General features: G+C 43.9%; 1 protein-coding gene across 3 annotated transcripts in view; it reads left to right on the top strand.

Annotated features, from left to right (window-relative positions):
- Positions 1 to 16,630, top strand: part of RASSF2 (Ras association domain family member 2) — a 59,375-nt gene extending 42,745 nt beyond the window's left edge. For all 3 annotated transcript variants that reach the window (XM_005906532.2, XM_070381239.1, XM_070381238.1), the window contains exons 6-11: positions 2,886 to 3,046; positions 6,900 to 7,001; positions 8,794 to 8,845; positions 9,337 to 9,458; positions 10,868 to 10,965; positions 12,126 to 16,630. In XM_005906532.2, coding sequence (XP_005906594.1) covers positions 2,886 to 3,046; positions 6,900 to 7,001; positions 8,794 to 8,845; positions 9,337 to 9,458; positions 10,868 to 10,965; positions 12,126 to 12,195 — 605 coding nt within the window. In that variant the 3' untranslated portion in view covers positions 12,196 to 16,630. The remainder of the gene's footprint in view (positions 1 to 2,885; positions 3,047 to 6,899; positions 7,002 to 8,793; positions 8,846 to 9,336; positions 9,459 to 10,867; positions 10,966 to 12,125) is intronic.
- Positions 16,631 to 17,049: the final 419 nt, after the last annotated feature.

Raw genomic sequence — 17,049 nt, 5'->3', positions numbered from 1 at the left:
ATTCATCAGTCCATGTACAAAACTTAAAATTGCCTAGTTAAAGATTTGAGTAAAATGCAGTTAGCAGGAAACTTGGTTATTTCTGTGACATATAACATTTTAGATAATGTATCAGGACATATCAGCTGTTAGGGATTCCACATAAATTTTGGAATATCTACATTAGTGGCATTTATCCATACACTATAACCTAAGGTTCTTCTCCAACCATTTGACAAGAATTTTGAAGTAATTTAACATATCAAATAAACTTAGTTTGACCTTCCTCTTTGAAATGTCTCAAAGATGTTCTTTTGAAGTATCTCAGAGTCAGCTGGAGCCTAAAAAAGCTTTAGTCAGATTTTGATATTTGGGAAAGTTTGTTAAAAATATCAAAAAGGTTTTAAAACACAGGAGGATCATAGGTCACTATGAAACAATATTTATTCATTTAACCAAAGTCTCGAAATGATTAAAAGAAAGCAAATATGGATCACCTAAGGGCCCAGAAACTCATACAACCTGTAATCAAAAATGAGCACTTCTAACAGAAAGAGATATATCAAATTCCAGCCCTATATTAGTTTACGTAACAAAATCCATTTACCTAGTCAACTTCAGACTAAATTTAGTTAATCCTGACCTTGTATAAAACTTTCTCAGTAAAATGTAATTTCATGCCTCATACCTTCTTCTCCTGTTTTCTTATTAACTGGGTCTTTTTTAACATTATTAACTGGATCTTCATTGCTGCATGCAGGCTTTCTCTAGTTACAGTGTGGGATGGTAGGGGGTGGTGGTGGCTACTCCGTTGTGGTGTGTGGGCTTCTCAATGTGCTAACTTCTCTTGTTGCAGAGCCAGGCTTTAGGTGTGCAGGCTCAGTAGTTGTGGAGCACAGGCTTAATTGCTCTGCAGAACATGGGATCTTCTGGGACCAAGGATCAAACCCATGTCCCTTGCATTGGCAGGGACATGGACCACCAAGGAAGTCCCTCCTCATGCCTTCCTAACCTCCTCACACATTCTACCATACTGAAATGTTTTATTGTCTTCAGTAGCTTTAATTCTATATTTAAATTAGAATTCCCAACTCCTAACAATCTTAATTTCTAGTGAAAACCAAGAGACAAATAATAGTTACCAAAATATGGAGAAACTATTTCAGATGATTTTTAGCTAAAGTTAGCAAGTTATTTTTTCTTGCTGACAAATTTGCAACAGGTATAACAAAATTTCCTTTAACCTCTATTAAAACTAGGTACAGTGAAAGACTGCTGCTTAATGTTGATGGCTCAAAGACATATCTATATTAATTAGATCAACAAACATTAACATAAGATATTAATTTAATACTAAATACTTTCCTGTTCACTGAACCTAAAACTAATTTAGCTTAATTTCCTTTGTATTTAGAATTGTTTGGTTTGTAAGCACTTACTTTTCTTTAAGGCAACTTAAACAGAGCTCTTTTATGAATTAACCTTAACACTGATATCCAAAGACACTTACTGAGATATACACATATCCACACAGACACAATAAGAAATATTATACTTTATTTTCCAAACTTAGTCGTATCAGATATCACAATACAGAACTCACTAGTTTGTAAATAACAGAATAAGAAAAAATTTAAAAGGCTTCTTCCTTTTTTACTAATATTTATGGAAAACAAGTCAAGTTCTAAATTAGTTTACCCTTTTTTCAAAATTTGCATTTTAAAGAGATGGCAGAGATGAGGAGACCAGATAGGACATTTGCATCTCAAAGATACAGGGAAATTTCTCCTAAGATGACTTTGTTTCCCCTTTGTTTAATACTTGCCAGCCTTTTACGGGGTGGTATTTGGGGACTTCAGAGGGGAGGAAGGCGATTCACACGGAAATGGAAAAGCAATGGTTGGTAAACAGATGTTTGCTTGGCCCTGAAAAGACAGTATGACATGGGGTGAACTTTGATCTCTGTTTCCTTTACCACATTTAGTCCATATTCTTTGTAGATATCTCTGATGGTAGCTCTAGTCCTATAATAGGCCTGCTATCTTAAATCCTTCAGACAGTTAGGGGAAAAGTCGGTTTCTTCCTGAGTCTTTTTGGCTAAAAACTTATTACAACCTAAAAATTAAGGATTTTAGGGAATTTTTAGGACTTCAAGCCTGGGAGGCTGCATCTCAAGGAACCCAGTCTGAGAGAGCTGCTGCAAAGAATCCAGTGGTGGGCAGCTAAGATATATAGGAGTTTTGCAACAAAGGACAGGTGATCAGAAGATAATTGTTAATTTTAAAAACCCAGATAGTTCAAGTTAAGGAATTTAGTGCTTTTCTATGTAGGGGAAAATGCAAGAGTCTGGGCTCAGTGAAATCATTCTTTTAATATGCACCTCAGCTATCTGAGGCAAATATCCTGTGTTCTCACTTCCTGAATTTCTTCAGGGGTCACCGTAGGGAGTGGCTGCAGTCTGGTGGCTGCTAACTGGCAGGTATTCTTTCCTTCCTGAGTTCTCTCAGGACTTACCAGCTCACCATCGGCTATGACTGCAGTTGCTGATGACGGTGATAGCCTTTGTTTACTGATATGGCAGGTATTGTTCCATTTATCAGTCTTTTGGGTCTTGATTATTTTCAGCATACCAGTGACATTTGGGGGCGGCAAATTTTGCTACAATGGCAGTGGTAGAGCTGGGGTTTGAACCTGGGAGTCTGGCTCTGAAGTCTGTGCTCTAAACTTTGTCACTGCATTGCTTTTTGGTAAATTATGTATCATGTTTTTTCCCCAGCAAGAAATACTGTTTTTATAAAATATATTTTTGGGGAAGTTGTAGGTACTGTAGCATTGGTCAAGAAGTTACTGTAACTGCCACATCCCAGGTCCAGGCAGACAGAGCTCATTTCCTCTTTCCATCTCAGACTCCAGGGGCCTGAAGTCCCTACAGGAAGACACCCCACAGTTGATGCGCACACGCAGTGATGTTGGGGTACGTCGTCGTGGCAATGTGAGGACACCCAGTGACCAGCGGCGAATCAGACGCCACCGCTTCTCTATCAACGGCCATTTCTACAACCACAAGGTAGGGGAGGCAGGGTAGCATGGGGCAAGGGGTAGCCCTAGTGGGATCAAGAGCCCTTCCTGGGCAACTGCCACATCAGGTCTACAGACACCTAGGAAACCACTCAGTCTTTGGCTTGTGGGTGGGCTGCTGGCTCTGTTAGAGATCAGGAGCCCCCCCAGATGGTGGTGGTGTAGGAAAAACTGTGAGAAGATGGTTGTGTCCTAGGTCTTGGGTGAGTCCTTTGGGATGGGCCACCAAATGAGGGTCCTTGGCTTCACACAATTCAAGAGTGAGCCACAGTAGAGTGAAGGCAGGTTTACTCAGAGAGCTACACATTCTTCCATAGACAGAGTGTGGGCTGTCTCAGAAGGGGGAGGTGGACCTAGGGCATGGGGTCACCTGAGAAAGTGAGAGCAGTGCTGGGAGAAACACACTCCACAGAGAGTGTAGCCCTGGGAGATACACGTTCCACAGACAGAATGTAGGCCATCTCAAAAGGAGAGTGGTGGCCCCAGGGCAATGGGTCATCTGGGAATGTGAGAGCAGCCCTGGGCTATGGAGTTGGTTAGTTTTTATGGGGTGGATAATTTCCTAGTGGGAGGAATATTCTGACTATCTTGAAGAAGGGGTGGGGATTTCCATGAATTGGGGTACCACCCACTTTTTGGCCTCTTATGGTTGACCTCAGAACTGTCATGGCACCTGTGAGTGGGTCATTTAGATGCTAATGCATTACAATGATGCATATGGAGGTGAAGGTCTGCTGCTGCTGCTGCTAAGTCGCTTCAGTTGTATCCGACTCTGTGCGACCCCATAGACGGCAGCCCACCAGGCTCCCCCGTCCCTGGGATTCTCCAGGCAAGAACATTGGAGTGGGTTGCCATTTCCTTCTCCAGTGCATAAAAGTGAAAGGTGAAAGTGAAGTCTCTGAGTCATGTCTGACTCTTGGAGACCCCATGGACTGCAGCCTACCAGGCTCCTCCGTCCATGGGATTTTCCAGGCAAGAGTACTGGAGTGGGTTGCCATTGCCTTCTCCAGGTGAAGGTCTACTGGAAGTCAAATCTGCTGACGTCTTGCACCAACCAGTTTTTGTGGGATCCTGTTCACAATGGCTGTGCTGTTCTTTTAATGGTTGTGCCCTGCCCCCTTTGTTCCTGTCTCAGTGAGTGAGATGTGAGATGACCCATAGACAGCCCTCATCAGAATCACCCCCTTTACCCCCAGTCCACATGTTACTCTCTTTCTGCACCATGTGCCTCCAGCTACTATGTGGCCTGACTTCTCTGTGAGTTAAAGGGCTGCCCTGAAATAGAGCTGCAGGATTCAGGTTGATCTCACGTGGCCTGAGCCTTTGGCATCTTGAAGCAGGGTTTTGGTTTCTGGTTAGAGATTGAGATCAGACAGCAGCAGGAAAATTGCTGAATCCTAGCCACTAGACCACCAGGGACCAGTGGCCAGTGACAAAATTGGCCCATCAACTGTGTAGAAATGAATTTCCACCTACAGGCAGAAAGGAGTGAAGCAAGTAAAGTGTTTATTAGGAAGAAAGAGTACAGTATGTGTGGATAGACACCCTGGAGGGCTCAGAGAGAGAAGTTCACACCCTCACAGTAGTTTGAATCACTTTTATGGCGCATTTCTTCTAGATTTCCTTCGATCAATCATCTTGGTTTGCCTAGTTCTGAGTCAGTATTTGATATATCTCAGGGTCCTCCCCTGTGTGCACGCACATCTCTTAGCCAAGATGGATTTGATCTAGGAGAGGTACCCAGTGAACAGTAGCATGAAGTGAAATCTTAATTCCCTGCCCAGGAACTGAACCTGGATAGCCTGGATGAAAACCAGGAATCCTAGCCACCAGACCAGCAAGGGCTTGAGGCTGGAAGCTATTTTTCCCTGGCTCTTGCTCCTAGTGAAAAAATGCATGTATCATGGAGGCAAAAACTGTAAATGCAAGTACAGAGTTTATTATTAGAGACATAGCACAACAAACATGTGGGAGAGCGCACAGAGAAACAGTTTGTTTAGATGAGAAAGAAGCAGAGACACACACCTGGAGAGAAAGGGTGTGGGTGTCCTCCCTAATGAGGAGGAGCATACTTAAGAGGTGTTTAATATAGGGCAGTTTAATATAGGGCAGGCCCAGGAACTGAACCTGGATAGCCTGGATGAAAACCAGGAATCCTAGCCACCAGACCAGCAAGGGCTTGAGGCTGGAAGCTATTTTTCCCTGGCTCTTGCTCCTAGTGAAAAAATGCATGTATCATGGAGGCAAAAACTGTAAATCCAAGTACAGAGTTTATTATTAGAGACATAGCACAACAAACATGTGGGAGAGCGCACAGAGAAACAGTTTGTTTAGATGAGAAAGGCAGAGACACACACCTGGAGAGAAAGGGTTGGGTGTCCTCCCTAATGAGGAGGAGCATACTTAAGAGGTGTTTAATATAGGGCAGTCCTTTTGGGTCTTTGTCTTCCACCTGGCCAACCATCTTGTTTTGCCACCCTGGCTAATTTGTCTCAAGACCTTCCTCCTACGTGCATATGTACATTTCAGACGAGATAGATTTTGAAGGAAAGCATCCTGGGAGAAGCAAGACTCATCATGGCCTGGCATTGTCCCCTGACTTTTGACCCCCAAGGAGCCTTTATGCACATGTGCAGTGTCTCCTTTGCCTCAAAGATGGGAAATATATGGCCTCCTTATCCTTTATTCAAATAAGATTTAGCCCATCTCTGTTCCTGTCATGACTATTATCTTAAGGTAAATAGATAGGAGACAAAGCCTATCTATTTACCCTGTTTCTGTTATTCCCTTTGGAGAGCAAACATATCTAACCTGGAGCCCACCTATCTCCTGTCTCGGGAAATATGAACAGGAGGCTAATTGTAAGTGTCCAGCCTGAAGCCCACTTTTTCCTGCCCATGAAATGCAAACCTGAGACCAGTTGTAAATGCCTAGCCTGTGGTCCATCTAGCTCCTGCCTCAGATTCTAGTGAAAAGGCCTTGTGGGTAGTTGACATCATACCCCCTCCCTCTTTGACCTCCAAGGAGCCTTTTTGTGCATGTGCAATTGGGAAGGTCTCCTTAACTTCCCTGGTAACTCAGATGGTAAAGCATCTGCCTGCAATGCGGGAGGCACGGGTTCAATCTCTGGGTTGGGAAGATCACCTGGAGAAGGAAATGGCAACCCACTCCAGTATTCTTGCCTGGAGAATCTCATGGACAGAGGAGCCTGGTGGGCTACAGTCCGTGGGGTTGCAAGGAGTCAGACATGACTGAGTGACTTCACTTTCTTTTTTCTTTCCTTAACTTCAAGATTGAGAAATATGTGGTCTTTTATCTCTTATCTGGGCAGAGCCCAGCCTTCTCCATCATCTTGCTTTTACGGAGTTTCTACTATTAAGGCATTTCTACTCACGGGGAGAAACTGTTCAGCCTGGGGCCCATCTGTCTCCCACCTCAAGACCCCAAGCTAGCTTCAGTCTTGCTATTTGGCTTTAATCTGGTCCTAGAAACAATTGCATCATGGAAGAATGATCACAGACTTCCTCCTGTTGAAGTTGTAGTGGAAGGTGCTTTATGTGTGTTTTGTTTGGATGGAGGGCCTTCCTTATCTGTTCCTCTTTCCCTCCCCAGGCCTGCAAATTGGCAGCTCAGATCCCTCCAGCCTGCTGTGGTGGGGTGGGTGCAAGTTCCTGAGCTAGACAAAACACAGGGCTCTTTGTTGAACTAAAGCCTGATACTTCTAGGTTGTCAGGGGCAGGGGACTCTCAGGAAGCACAGATTGAGTGCCATTGTCCTTGTCCCTTGGGTTGTAGTGCCCCATTCTTGTACACCTGCTCTGAGTCAGACTCTTCTGTTGACAGACATCAGTGTTCACGCCAGCCTATGGCTCCATCACCAATGTCCGCATCAACAGCACCATGACGACTCCACAGGTCCTGAAGTTGCTGCTCAACAAATTTAAGGCAAGTTCTCTCCGCTGGCTGTCTCAGACAGTGATGTGTGTGCCTTGGGACCCCCAGAGGTATAGGGGCGGGAGCTATGGAGAGTGTGTGTTGCCAGGGTAGGAGGGCACTGGGCAGAGAAGGTTTAGGTTCTTTAGATCCCATAAAATCAGCATCACCTGGGAGCTTGTTGGAAAAGCAGGTTTTCAGGTCCCTCTCTCCCCTGAATCAGGCCCACTGGAACGGGAACTCAGAGAGGAGGCCAGGGAACCTGTTCAACAAGGCTTACAGGGATTCTGATACCACTGAAGCCTGGGAAGCACCAGCCCTCAGGTCCTTCTCTACCAGAGAAGGACCCCAGACCTGATGACTGGATCAGGGCTCCATGTTCATATTGACTTCTGTGCATTTAGGGAAGCTACTTTAAAATATCAGTCTTTAATAGATGTGAAAATTACAGTGCATGGTGTTTTTAAAGTCTTGTTACTCTGTGTTTTCCACCATCACCTTCTAAGTCTTTTGGAAACCAGGTATTCTGATTTTTATAGAAGCCAGTGTCTCCTAGTGATTTAAGGCATGGGCTCTGGGTTTGAATCTCCACCCATCATCTGCTGGTTGGATGAGTTGGACAAGTGACTTAAAATCCCTGTGCTTCTGCCTCCCCATCCGTAAAATGAGGTTGGGAGCACCCATTGCTGGTGTCAACAGAAAAAATATTGCTCAACCTGAAAGTTGAGAGCTATGTATTTTTCCTATTTAAACAAAATCTTGACGTTTGTCTTGGAGTATAGCCGATTAACAACGTTGTTAACAGCTTCAGGTGAACAGCGAAGGGACTGAGTCACGCATGCTCATGTATCCATTTCCCTCAAACCCTCCTCCCCTCGAGGCTGCTACATAACATTGAGCAGAGTACCCTGTGCTATACAGTAGGTCCTTGGTGATTATCCATTTTACATACAGCAGTGTGTACATGTCCATTCCAAACTCCCTAACTATTCCTCCCCGCAGGCAACTGTAAGTTCATTCTCTAAGTCTGTGAGTGAGAGCTGTGTTTTATTTGGCGGATATTCTTAGGACTTCAAGCCCTGGAGGCAGCATCTCAAGTAATCCTGAGAAAATTGCTCCAAGGAGACAAGGAGGGAGCTAGAATACATAGTTTTCCAACAAAGGGCAAGTAGTCTGAATGTCAAAAGATTATTGTGAATTAAAGGAAAACCAGATATCTCCAGTTAAGGAATTTAGTGTTTTTCTAGGTATGGGAAGATGCAAGTGTCTGGGCTCCCTGAAGTCGTTCTTTGGATATGCACCTCAGCTATTGGGCCAGTGTTCAGTCTTTTCCCATCCTAAGTTTCCTCTGGGGTCACGTGTGGAGTCGCTATAGTCCAATGGCTGCTAGTTGGCAAGTACTTTTTGATCCCTTCCTGAGTCCTTGTCAGGACTCACTGGCTCACCATTGGAGGTGCCTGCAATCGCTGATGACTGTAACATCTTTCGTTTACTGATATGCCAGGCAGTATTTTACTTCTCACTGGATTTTCATGAGTATTAGATGAATTAAAACATGTAGAGTTTGTTAGAACTGTGTCTAGCATGGTGCAATAAATATTAGCTCTTATTACCTATTATTATTAATAAACTTACTTACCTGCCCCATATCCTCATCACTTTTAATACTGTAGATAAACAGTCCTCCCCTCAAAAGAGCCTATTATTTATTTAGCTTTGCAGCGTTCAAGAAGAAGAAATGGCCACAGTTTAGATGTGTAAATATATGCTTTTAGTGAGTATCTTTTGCTCCTTCCCGATTCAGATTGAGAACTCAGCAGAGGAGTTTGCACTGTATGTGGTCCATACCAGCGGTGGTAAGTATAAAGAATACAAGGCGCTTAAAACTTTTAATTAACTCAAAATAGCAAGTTAAAAACAGAATCTCTCCCTCATTTGCTTAGTTCTTGGTTTTGGAAACCTCCAAATGTTGTTTGTCTTCAAGGCGGGTGGGCTCCCTGGGTAAGTTCACTGGGGAATGCCATATATGGTCAGTAAACAAACCCTAAAACCTAACTGCCTATAAAAAAAAGAACTGGATTTTCTCAAAGCACAGAGAAAACTATTTTCTCCAATGCAGCATCTTCCAAAAGGCTTGAGGCATGGAAATATTGCCGAGGGGTAGGGGAGCGGCAGCAGTTGCTTTGAACAATACCTGTTGAATCTCTCATTTACAAATCAGTTTCCTGACTTGTACGGCCGCATCGCCTAAGGTGTCGGGTCCATTTGAACCCCTGAGTTGACAGCTACTTATAGTGAGAAAGACCTCAGGCAACTCAGAGCTGCTCTTGGCTGTGTGTGGTTCCAGAGAAACAGAAGCTGAAGAACACGGATTATCCTCTAATTGCCCGGATCCTCCAAGGCCCATGTGAGCAGGTCTCTAAAGTGTTCCTGATGGAGAAGGACCAGGTGGAGGAAGTTACCTATGATGTGAGTCCCTTTTCAGTCTGATATCTGTCCCAGGAGGGTAGGGGGTGGGTTGGATAAATGATAACTGGGTTATAGCTTGGTTTTTTTGCCCAACTTTGTTGCTATTTCTCAATACTAGGTTTTCTTGAATGGTAATGATCTTGGGGCCAAGGAAAATTAATGTAGAGGCTAGGCTGAGGGTGTGCCCTGTGATAATTAATTGAAAGAATGCTCAGGCACAAGATGATTTCCATAGAAGGAATAAATTTATTCAGGCTTTTTGGTATACTTAAGGGCTGAAAAGTTTCTGCAAACCTTTTCTAAGCAATTTCAAGAAGTTAGCTGAGATTTTACCTTGAGCATTAGTCTGCTTTTGCTATAGTAACAAACATTCCCAAATCTTAGTCACTTAAAACAGCAAACATTTACTTTGTTGATCAGGATTCTGCAGGCTGGTAGCAGTCATTCTGCTCTAGATGTGGGTTGACTTCAGGTGGCTCAATGGTAAAGAAGTTGCCTGCAATGCAGGAGACCCAGGCTCAATACCTGGGTTGGGGAAATCCCCTGGAGAAGGACATGGCAACCCATTCCAGTACTCTTGCCTGGAGAATTCCATGGACAGAAGAGCCTGGTAGGCTACAGTTCACAGGGTCACAAAGAATAGGACACAACTGAGTGACTTTCACTTTCACTACATTGTATGTCTTATTCAGAGGCCAAGGGTTCAGAGGCAGTGGCTACTTAGGTATGCTTCCTATGGCAGATGGCTGGAGTGCAAAAAACCATGTAAGCTCATTTAAAGCCCCCACTTGGATTTGACATATGTCACATCCACATACATGTTCCATTGGCCAAAGCAAGTTGCATAGCTGAGCCCAACATTAACAGGGTGAAGACATATACTTCTTGCATAGAGAAGAGCTGATAGAGCAGGGTAAGGACTCGGGTGAGGACGGAAGAGTGGCTGGTGGGGGCCACTCTCTCACTTACAGCTTCTCAGGAGGAAGTTCACATTTGGATACCTGTTTGAGACTTGAGGCACAAATCATCATTCTGAACATGGTTCCTTAAATTCTTTTAGGGGAGATCAGAGGGGTTTATTGAATATTATGAGTTCCAGTCTTCTCTGCATGACTGAATTAAGAGAAAGTGCTTTTCTGTGTTTGACATTACCTCTCGTGGTATTGAATACATGAGATAAAAATGAGAAGTCATGAGATAATGTATTAAATATCATGTAGATAAAGCGATCTTTATCATGGACTCTGCCCACCTTGAGAAGAATAACACTTGGTTCCTGTCTTTGAGGAAATCCTGAATTAGCACAGAAACAGATTTCCCAAGCCTTTGTGCCATGAGAGAGATGCCCAAAAAAGTTGGAATAGTGCTGATAGGGGTCTTACACCCCAGACTTACTTTTTCCTCCTCAGGTGGCTCAGTATATAAAGTTCGAGATGCCTGTCCTTAAAAGCTTCATTCAGAAGCTCCAAGAGGAAGAAGATAGGGAAGTCAAGAAGCTGATGCGCAAGTAAGCATGGCCCCTGGGGTGGCTGGTTGGATTCTCCTGAGGCCTCAATGAGAGAAGGCTCTGCTCTGGAGCCCTGCAGGGGCTATGTGAGCTGCTGCCGGGATCTGGGTCTTATGGACTTTGTTCAGGGGACTTCCTGTTGACAATGCCATATGTCAGGTGGGGACATGAAACTTGTATTGATGTGTTCATCTTTCTGCTTCTTGTTCAACTTCTCATTTTGATATGGGACATAAAAATATTCCAAGGATTTTAGGACGGTTGTCTCAGTAATGGAAATTCATTTGAGCAGAGTACCTCTAAAATCCCTTCCTTGTATCTTTCCTCCTTTTTTTTTTTAAACATCTCTTCTGGAAATTGCATTTGAGTTGAAAAGTCCAGTACTAAAACTTTGTTCTAGGAAGGATTTTGTTATTTTTTTGTCATATTTAGTCACAAAGTAGATTACATTTCACAGAGATGGAAGAACAATTGAGGTTTTCTTGCCACTAGAGAATAAAGTCAATGCTTCATTTATTGTGTTGGTGATAAGTAGTATGATAGCAATTAACATTTATTGAGCACTTACTATGCCAAACTTTAAATATAGTTTTTGCTGTGTAGTGCAAAGCCATGTTCACTCTGTATAACAGTGTCCACTCCAGTATCTGAATTGCCATAATTCAGGAAAGGTATAAAAAACAGTACTTATCAATAAGCCATGGACCTCCATGCCTGGTAGTTACTATATCCTCTTTGGCAAAATGCAGATACTGATATTAGGTTGAACCATATGAAGTTGCCATTTTTGTAGGCTCCTCCAAATGGTAAAAATAATGGCAATTTCCTGTGGTCCAGCCTAGTTGAGGATTAGATGATCCTCTGTGTATAGTGCCTTAAGCATATTAAGCACTCAGTGAAGGGAACCTTATTACTGTTCATGTTATTTCACCTTCTCATTCTTTGTCAGATTTTCTAATAATTATAATAGTTTGGAGTGAGCCTCTTCAGCTCTTTCATCCTGTTGTAATGAACACAAGTAATGAAGTGGTTCAAGAGTGGGCCAGTAAGAGAAGCAAAGGGTTGACACATTTGGCCCCGCTGTGACCCAAGTGGTGGGGGAGGGTCCCGAGAGGGAGCGTGTTGCTTTCCGCTCTCCACCGCAGCTCTTCTTTCCCCAGGTACACTGTGCTCCGCCTGATGATTCGGCAGAGGCTGGAGGAGATAGCTGAGACCCCAGCAACAATCTGAGCCACTAGAAGAAGGGGATCCAGATGCTGCAGAGGCCATTGTGGCCCAGAGAAGACTCACAGGAAGCTGGATGCCTTCCACGGAAACATTTAAAAGCAAATCTTGCCAGCTTTCAAACCACAATGGAGAAGCCAGCAACTCCCTGTCCTTTCTTTCCCTGCTCCTTTCCTTCACTCACGAGGACTTTCAATTTTTATTATAAGGAGGACCCAAAATGTGCGTGTACACGTGTGTGCTCAGATGGTACACATCCACATGCCTACATGATAAATTCACATGCAGTTCAGTTCCAAGCAACCAGCACTAGGGCTTGAGGCTGGCAGATATGCTGCTTGTAGGCAGGAAAACCAGAGGAGTCACCGCCAATCTGAGGGGTTTTAGACTGAAGAAAAGATTTCTCCTCTCAAGTGCCAGGGAGCAACTATACATGTCTGCTCAACTTTAGAAGGAAAAGAAGGCCTAGCAAACTCACCGTCTGGGGCATTTATGTGTTAATAGGAGCTTCCCTGGTAGCTCAGCTGGTAAAGAGTCCACCTGCAATACAGGAGACGCTGGTTCGATTTCTGGGTTGGGAAGATCTCCTGGCGAAGGGACAGGCTACCCACTCCAGTATTCTTGGGCTTCCTTGGTGGCTCAGATGATAAAGAATCCACCTGCAATACAGGAGACTGGGGTTTGTTCCCTGGGTTGGGAAGATTCTTGGAGAAGGGAATGGCTACCCACTCCATTATTCCTGCCTGGAGAATTCCATGGACAGAGGAGCCTGGTGGGCTACTGTCCATGGAGTTGCAAAGAGTCGGACAAGACTGAGCGACTTTCACTTTCACTGTGTTAATAGATAGTCCCTCTGTATACCTAGAAGGATCTGTGAGTCTGAGATCCTTGGAAATAAATTAATTAACAAACCATGCCCTCAAGGCAGGTCTGATGAAAAGAAAAACTATCAGTGGGGTAGATGCAATAAGCCCACAGGTTTTTACACTGGAAACTTTGATTGTTCTAAGTAACAAGGACGTGTCTGTCTGGATGCCAGTAAAGAATGGACTCTGCCTTGGCCCTTGCCACCCTGGCTACCTCTCAGAGATAAGGGCAGCCTGATGTTTCTCTCAGCATGCCAAGCTGTTGACCCCAATTCTTTGGTGCCTCCTGAGTTGAAAGAAATGTCTTATGAAACAGGTCTCACTCATTTGTATAAGGTGCTGACTGGCTGGCGAGGCTAGCGCCTAGTCTTGGGTGGCTGGGAAATTTCCCCTCCTTAGGGAAATGTGAAGACTTCTTGTAGAATGACAGGTGCCTGTAAGTTCAGTCCATTTGCATATAATCAAGGAGTCTTCCTGCACTTGGAGCTGAAGTCCTATGTTTGAAGTCAAGCCTTTAAACTTTCCAGCCACTATATTCTTGCAAGTTGCTCTCACCTTGTATGTGGAAATGGACTCTTAGGAATGAAGACTTCTGCTATTTACCAAGTATGGGGTTCAGAGATGCCTTTTGGACTGCCCTGTGATGGTGCATAGTTAGGATGGAGCTTCTCTCTCAGCTTCTCTGAGCATCTACCTGGGTGATCTTTAGAGACTCCAGTGGAGGGGAAAGGGCAAGAAGAGTCTGTCCCTTGGAGCCCCCATTGGGAAGATTGACAAGTAGCTCAGCCCCAGTACAGCTGATACTGTTTGAAGAGGGTTAGATGGATGGTTGGAACAGGGTGCTGGCTGTGGAGGTCAACCAAGCAGGGCCAGAAGCTCCTAACAGCAGGAGTCTGAGCCTTGTTGGGGTAGAACCCCCCATCTCTCCTCTACCTCCTCTCTGAAGATTTGGAGAGCTGGGCAGTTGAGGAAAGAAGAGCCACTGATCTGTGCCTGCAAGGAAAGTGGACCTTTGCAGCAGTGTTCTTCCTGCCCTGGGCACCCTTGCCCCCATCTGCCACTGTGGCTTCCAAGAAAGACCTCTTTAGATGGCTTACAGCTGTGGTTTCATTGTTGACTTTCAAGAAGATGGTATGCTGCCACCTGTCATTTTGCTAGGGGTCTCTTAGCAAGCTTACTGCCTCTCTGGGGATATCCACCAGCCTTGTGCAGGGTGGACTGGAATTCAGGAGGGCCTTAGCCTCCTCAGTGGGCTTCTGCAAAACACACAGAAAATAATAGGGGCCCAGGGAGAGGCTTCCTCTGTTATAGATGGGAAAGAACAGTTTTGTGAATACAAACATACTTCCTGAATTTTGCGTTTGAGAAATGACTTGGAAAACTTTTTTTCTGGTTATTTTTATTTTGAACGTTCAAAGCCTTTGTTGGCCCCAATAATCTTCTTTGAATGGCTTGGGAAAAATTTTTCCACAATGTAAATTACTAATGACTAACTTTTATTGGACAGCTGTTTTGGTTTATCAAAGTTCTCTTTAATTTGCACTAACATTATGATAGTGTTAAACATGGAAATGTTGCCAAATGTCAGTTTGCCAGGTCACTTTCTGAGAAAGTGATTCTGGGGTAGGCTTGATTTTTTTTAAAGATTGGGGATTGGGGTGGAATTAAGGGAAATCTCTTACATGATACATTCCACTTAATGCAGACCCCACTTTTCCATTTTGGCTCGCCCTGTTTAGAAATCATTTCTCATGTACTAATAAGCCAGTCAGGAATTTTGGAAAGATTCTTTGAAACAGAGACACTGCTGTGATGCAGAGCTGTATTTTCTCACTGGTATCACATGGCCTTGCAGCTTTGAACTCCTGGGCAGATTTGTGTGCATTTATGTAAGTGTGTGCAATGAACCTGAAACCGTGTGATGAACAAAAGGCCAATTTATAGGTTTTTTTCCCTCACTTGTGAAAAGCGACATAGCCTCATCCGACTTAATCTGTTTCCTGGAGCTTATGTTATAAGGTGATCAAATGAAGGAAAAACTTGAGTTTATCTGATTGGTAATAAGGGGATCCAGTCCCCCAGGTGATGTTGGAATTAAGCACAAGGTAACATTCTTAGTAATCACATTAGTGAGAATGTGAGGAGTTAAATTGGAGGGGGAGGGGGAGGGGTTACCTTCAGGAAGAACTGAAAAGCACAAAATAGGCTTGACTGTGCAAACTGGTGAGGAATGCATACTGACCTCCGGGCTTTTGGATTTTAACTCTGAGTTGAGGCTAAGGTGGGAGAATGTGAGATTAGCCATCCCTGTGACAAATGCTGATCCCGGAGGTTGAGGTTTTGGCCTGAGACTTCAAGGAATAATATAATTCACCTTTCTCTCCTTTCTACCAGAAACAAAACAAGACACTGTCCTAGAGACCTCCAGATAATGATATTTTGTCATCTATGTAGATAAGACTTTAGGACATAAAGACCAAAAAATAAAAAAGTCACTCAAAACACAAACCTTGTTCTCTGATGCAAAAATGTCTTGGCCAGAATTCTTTGGAGTTTGGGCAGTTATTTCAGGGTTAGGAGATTGGAAGGAGAGATGGATCACAGAAGGGGAAGAAGCTCTCAAAGAAAAGAGATGCTCTCTTTAAAAAACAAAACTGTTTCAAAGCTCTGTAGGACAGAGAACACGGTGCCATAGGTACATCTCCAAGAGAAATTTCTGTATGAACAAAGGAATTCCACAGGTGGCCCTACTAGTAATGAACCTGCCTGCCAGTGCAGGAGATCTCAGAGACACGGATTCAATCCCTAGGTCAGGAAGATCCCCTGGAGAAAGGCATGGCAACCCACTCCAATATTGTTGCCTGGAGAATCATGGACAGAGCAGCCTGGCAGGCTATGGTTCATAAGGGTCGCACAGAGTCGGATAGGACTGAAGCAACTTAACACACCAGCATAGCACCCAAACCAAGATGTGAAGGTCTAGGTAGGAGGCAGAGATCTCCTTGAGCACCGATGCAGCAGTACAGATTCTCTAGTCAAGTCTCTACTTAAATTGTTTTACACAAAGTCTTCTTGTTGGAGGCAGATGAGATGAGAAATGATCTAGAGAGGTAAAAATAGACAAATGTGGCACCCTTTCTTTCTGAGGGAATTGACAGCATTTACCCTGTCACGGGAGGTTACGGCTCCCCCTGTGTTGTAGCCAAACACTAGACATGGACAAGCTGTAAAGGGAGAAGCTCAGTTTACCTGCGGAGCCTCCCCAGCAGATTGCAGACCTGTTTTCCAAGCTGCTGGTTTCTGGTGTATAACTGCTAGTGTTTCTTAAGGGTTTCCCCATTTGATTTAGCTTTGTGAAGTATCTTTTATCTTAATCATAACTTGCTTTTCAAACAATGGTACATGACCTGGTTCAATGTTTGGTTCTGAATTTATAAACTGATGTGTTTAGATATCTTAATGTAACTTGACAAGTCCTCAGTAGGGAGCTGTGAATTTCTGTAACATTTTGATATGTTTTAAAGCACCTGACCTAGATCTTGTTGAATAAAGCACTCAAAAAGAATTTTCTGGTGGACGAGTATGTGTGTCTGCTGCATTATAGGAGGGTTGGAGATGGGAATGTGAAGGTGCATCTGGGAGAGGCTTTGATTTTCTTCCTTCAGAGTTTATGGTTTGAATGTGTTCGGACTCGGTTCCAGTTTTCCAAATAGAAAGTGAAATTAGAATATTCCTTAGGAATCTTGAGTTCAGGCCCCTGGTGGGACCAAAAATTGTAGGAATAGCTGGGGACAGCTGTTCGATGAGGCTGGATTTTTGTCCTAACTCTACCCTGGGTTTTGGGGGGCCAATTCATTGAACCTTCTTCTAGGACTTGTTTCCTCATCTGTAAATGGTCAAACCGCTCTCTTGGGTTGGGGACCTGGGTTTATCTCTGTTGATGGCAGCCCCCAGAGGTTGCCAAACCTAAGACCTACCAATTAGGGCCCAAGTT

This window comes from Bos mutus, chromosome 13 (assembly GCF_027580195.1).
Source record: "Bos mutus isolate GX-2022 chromosome 13, NWIPB_WYAK_1.1, whole genome shotgun sequence".
Taxonomy (NCBI): Eukaryota; Metazoa; Chordata; class Mammalia; order Artiodactyla; family Bovidae; genus Bos; species Bos mutus.
The sequence above is the reverse complement of the archived record's forward strand: the minus strand, read 5'-3'. Positions and strand labels throughout refer to the sequence as shown.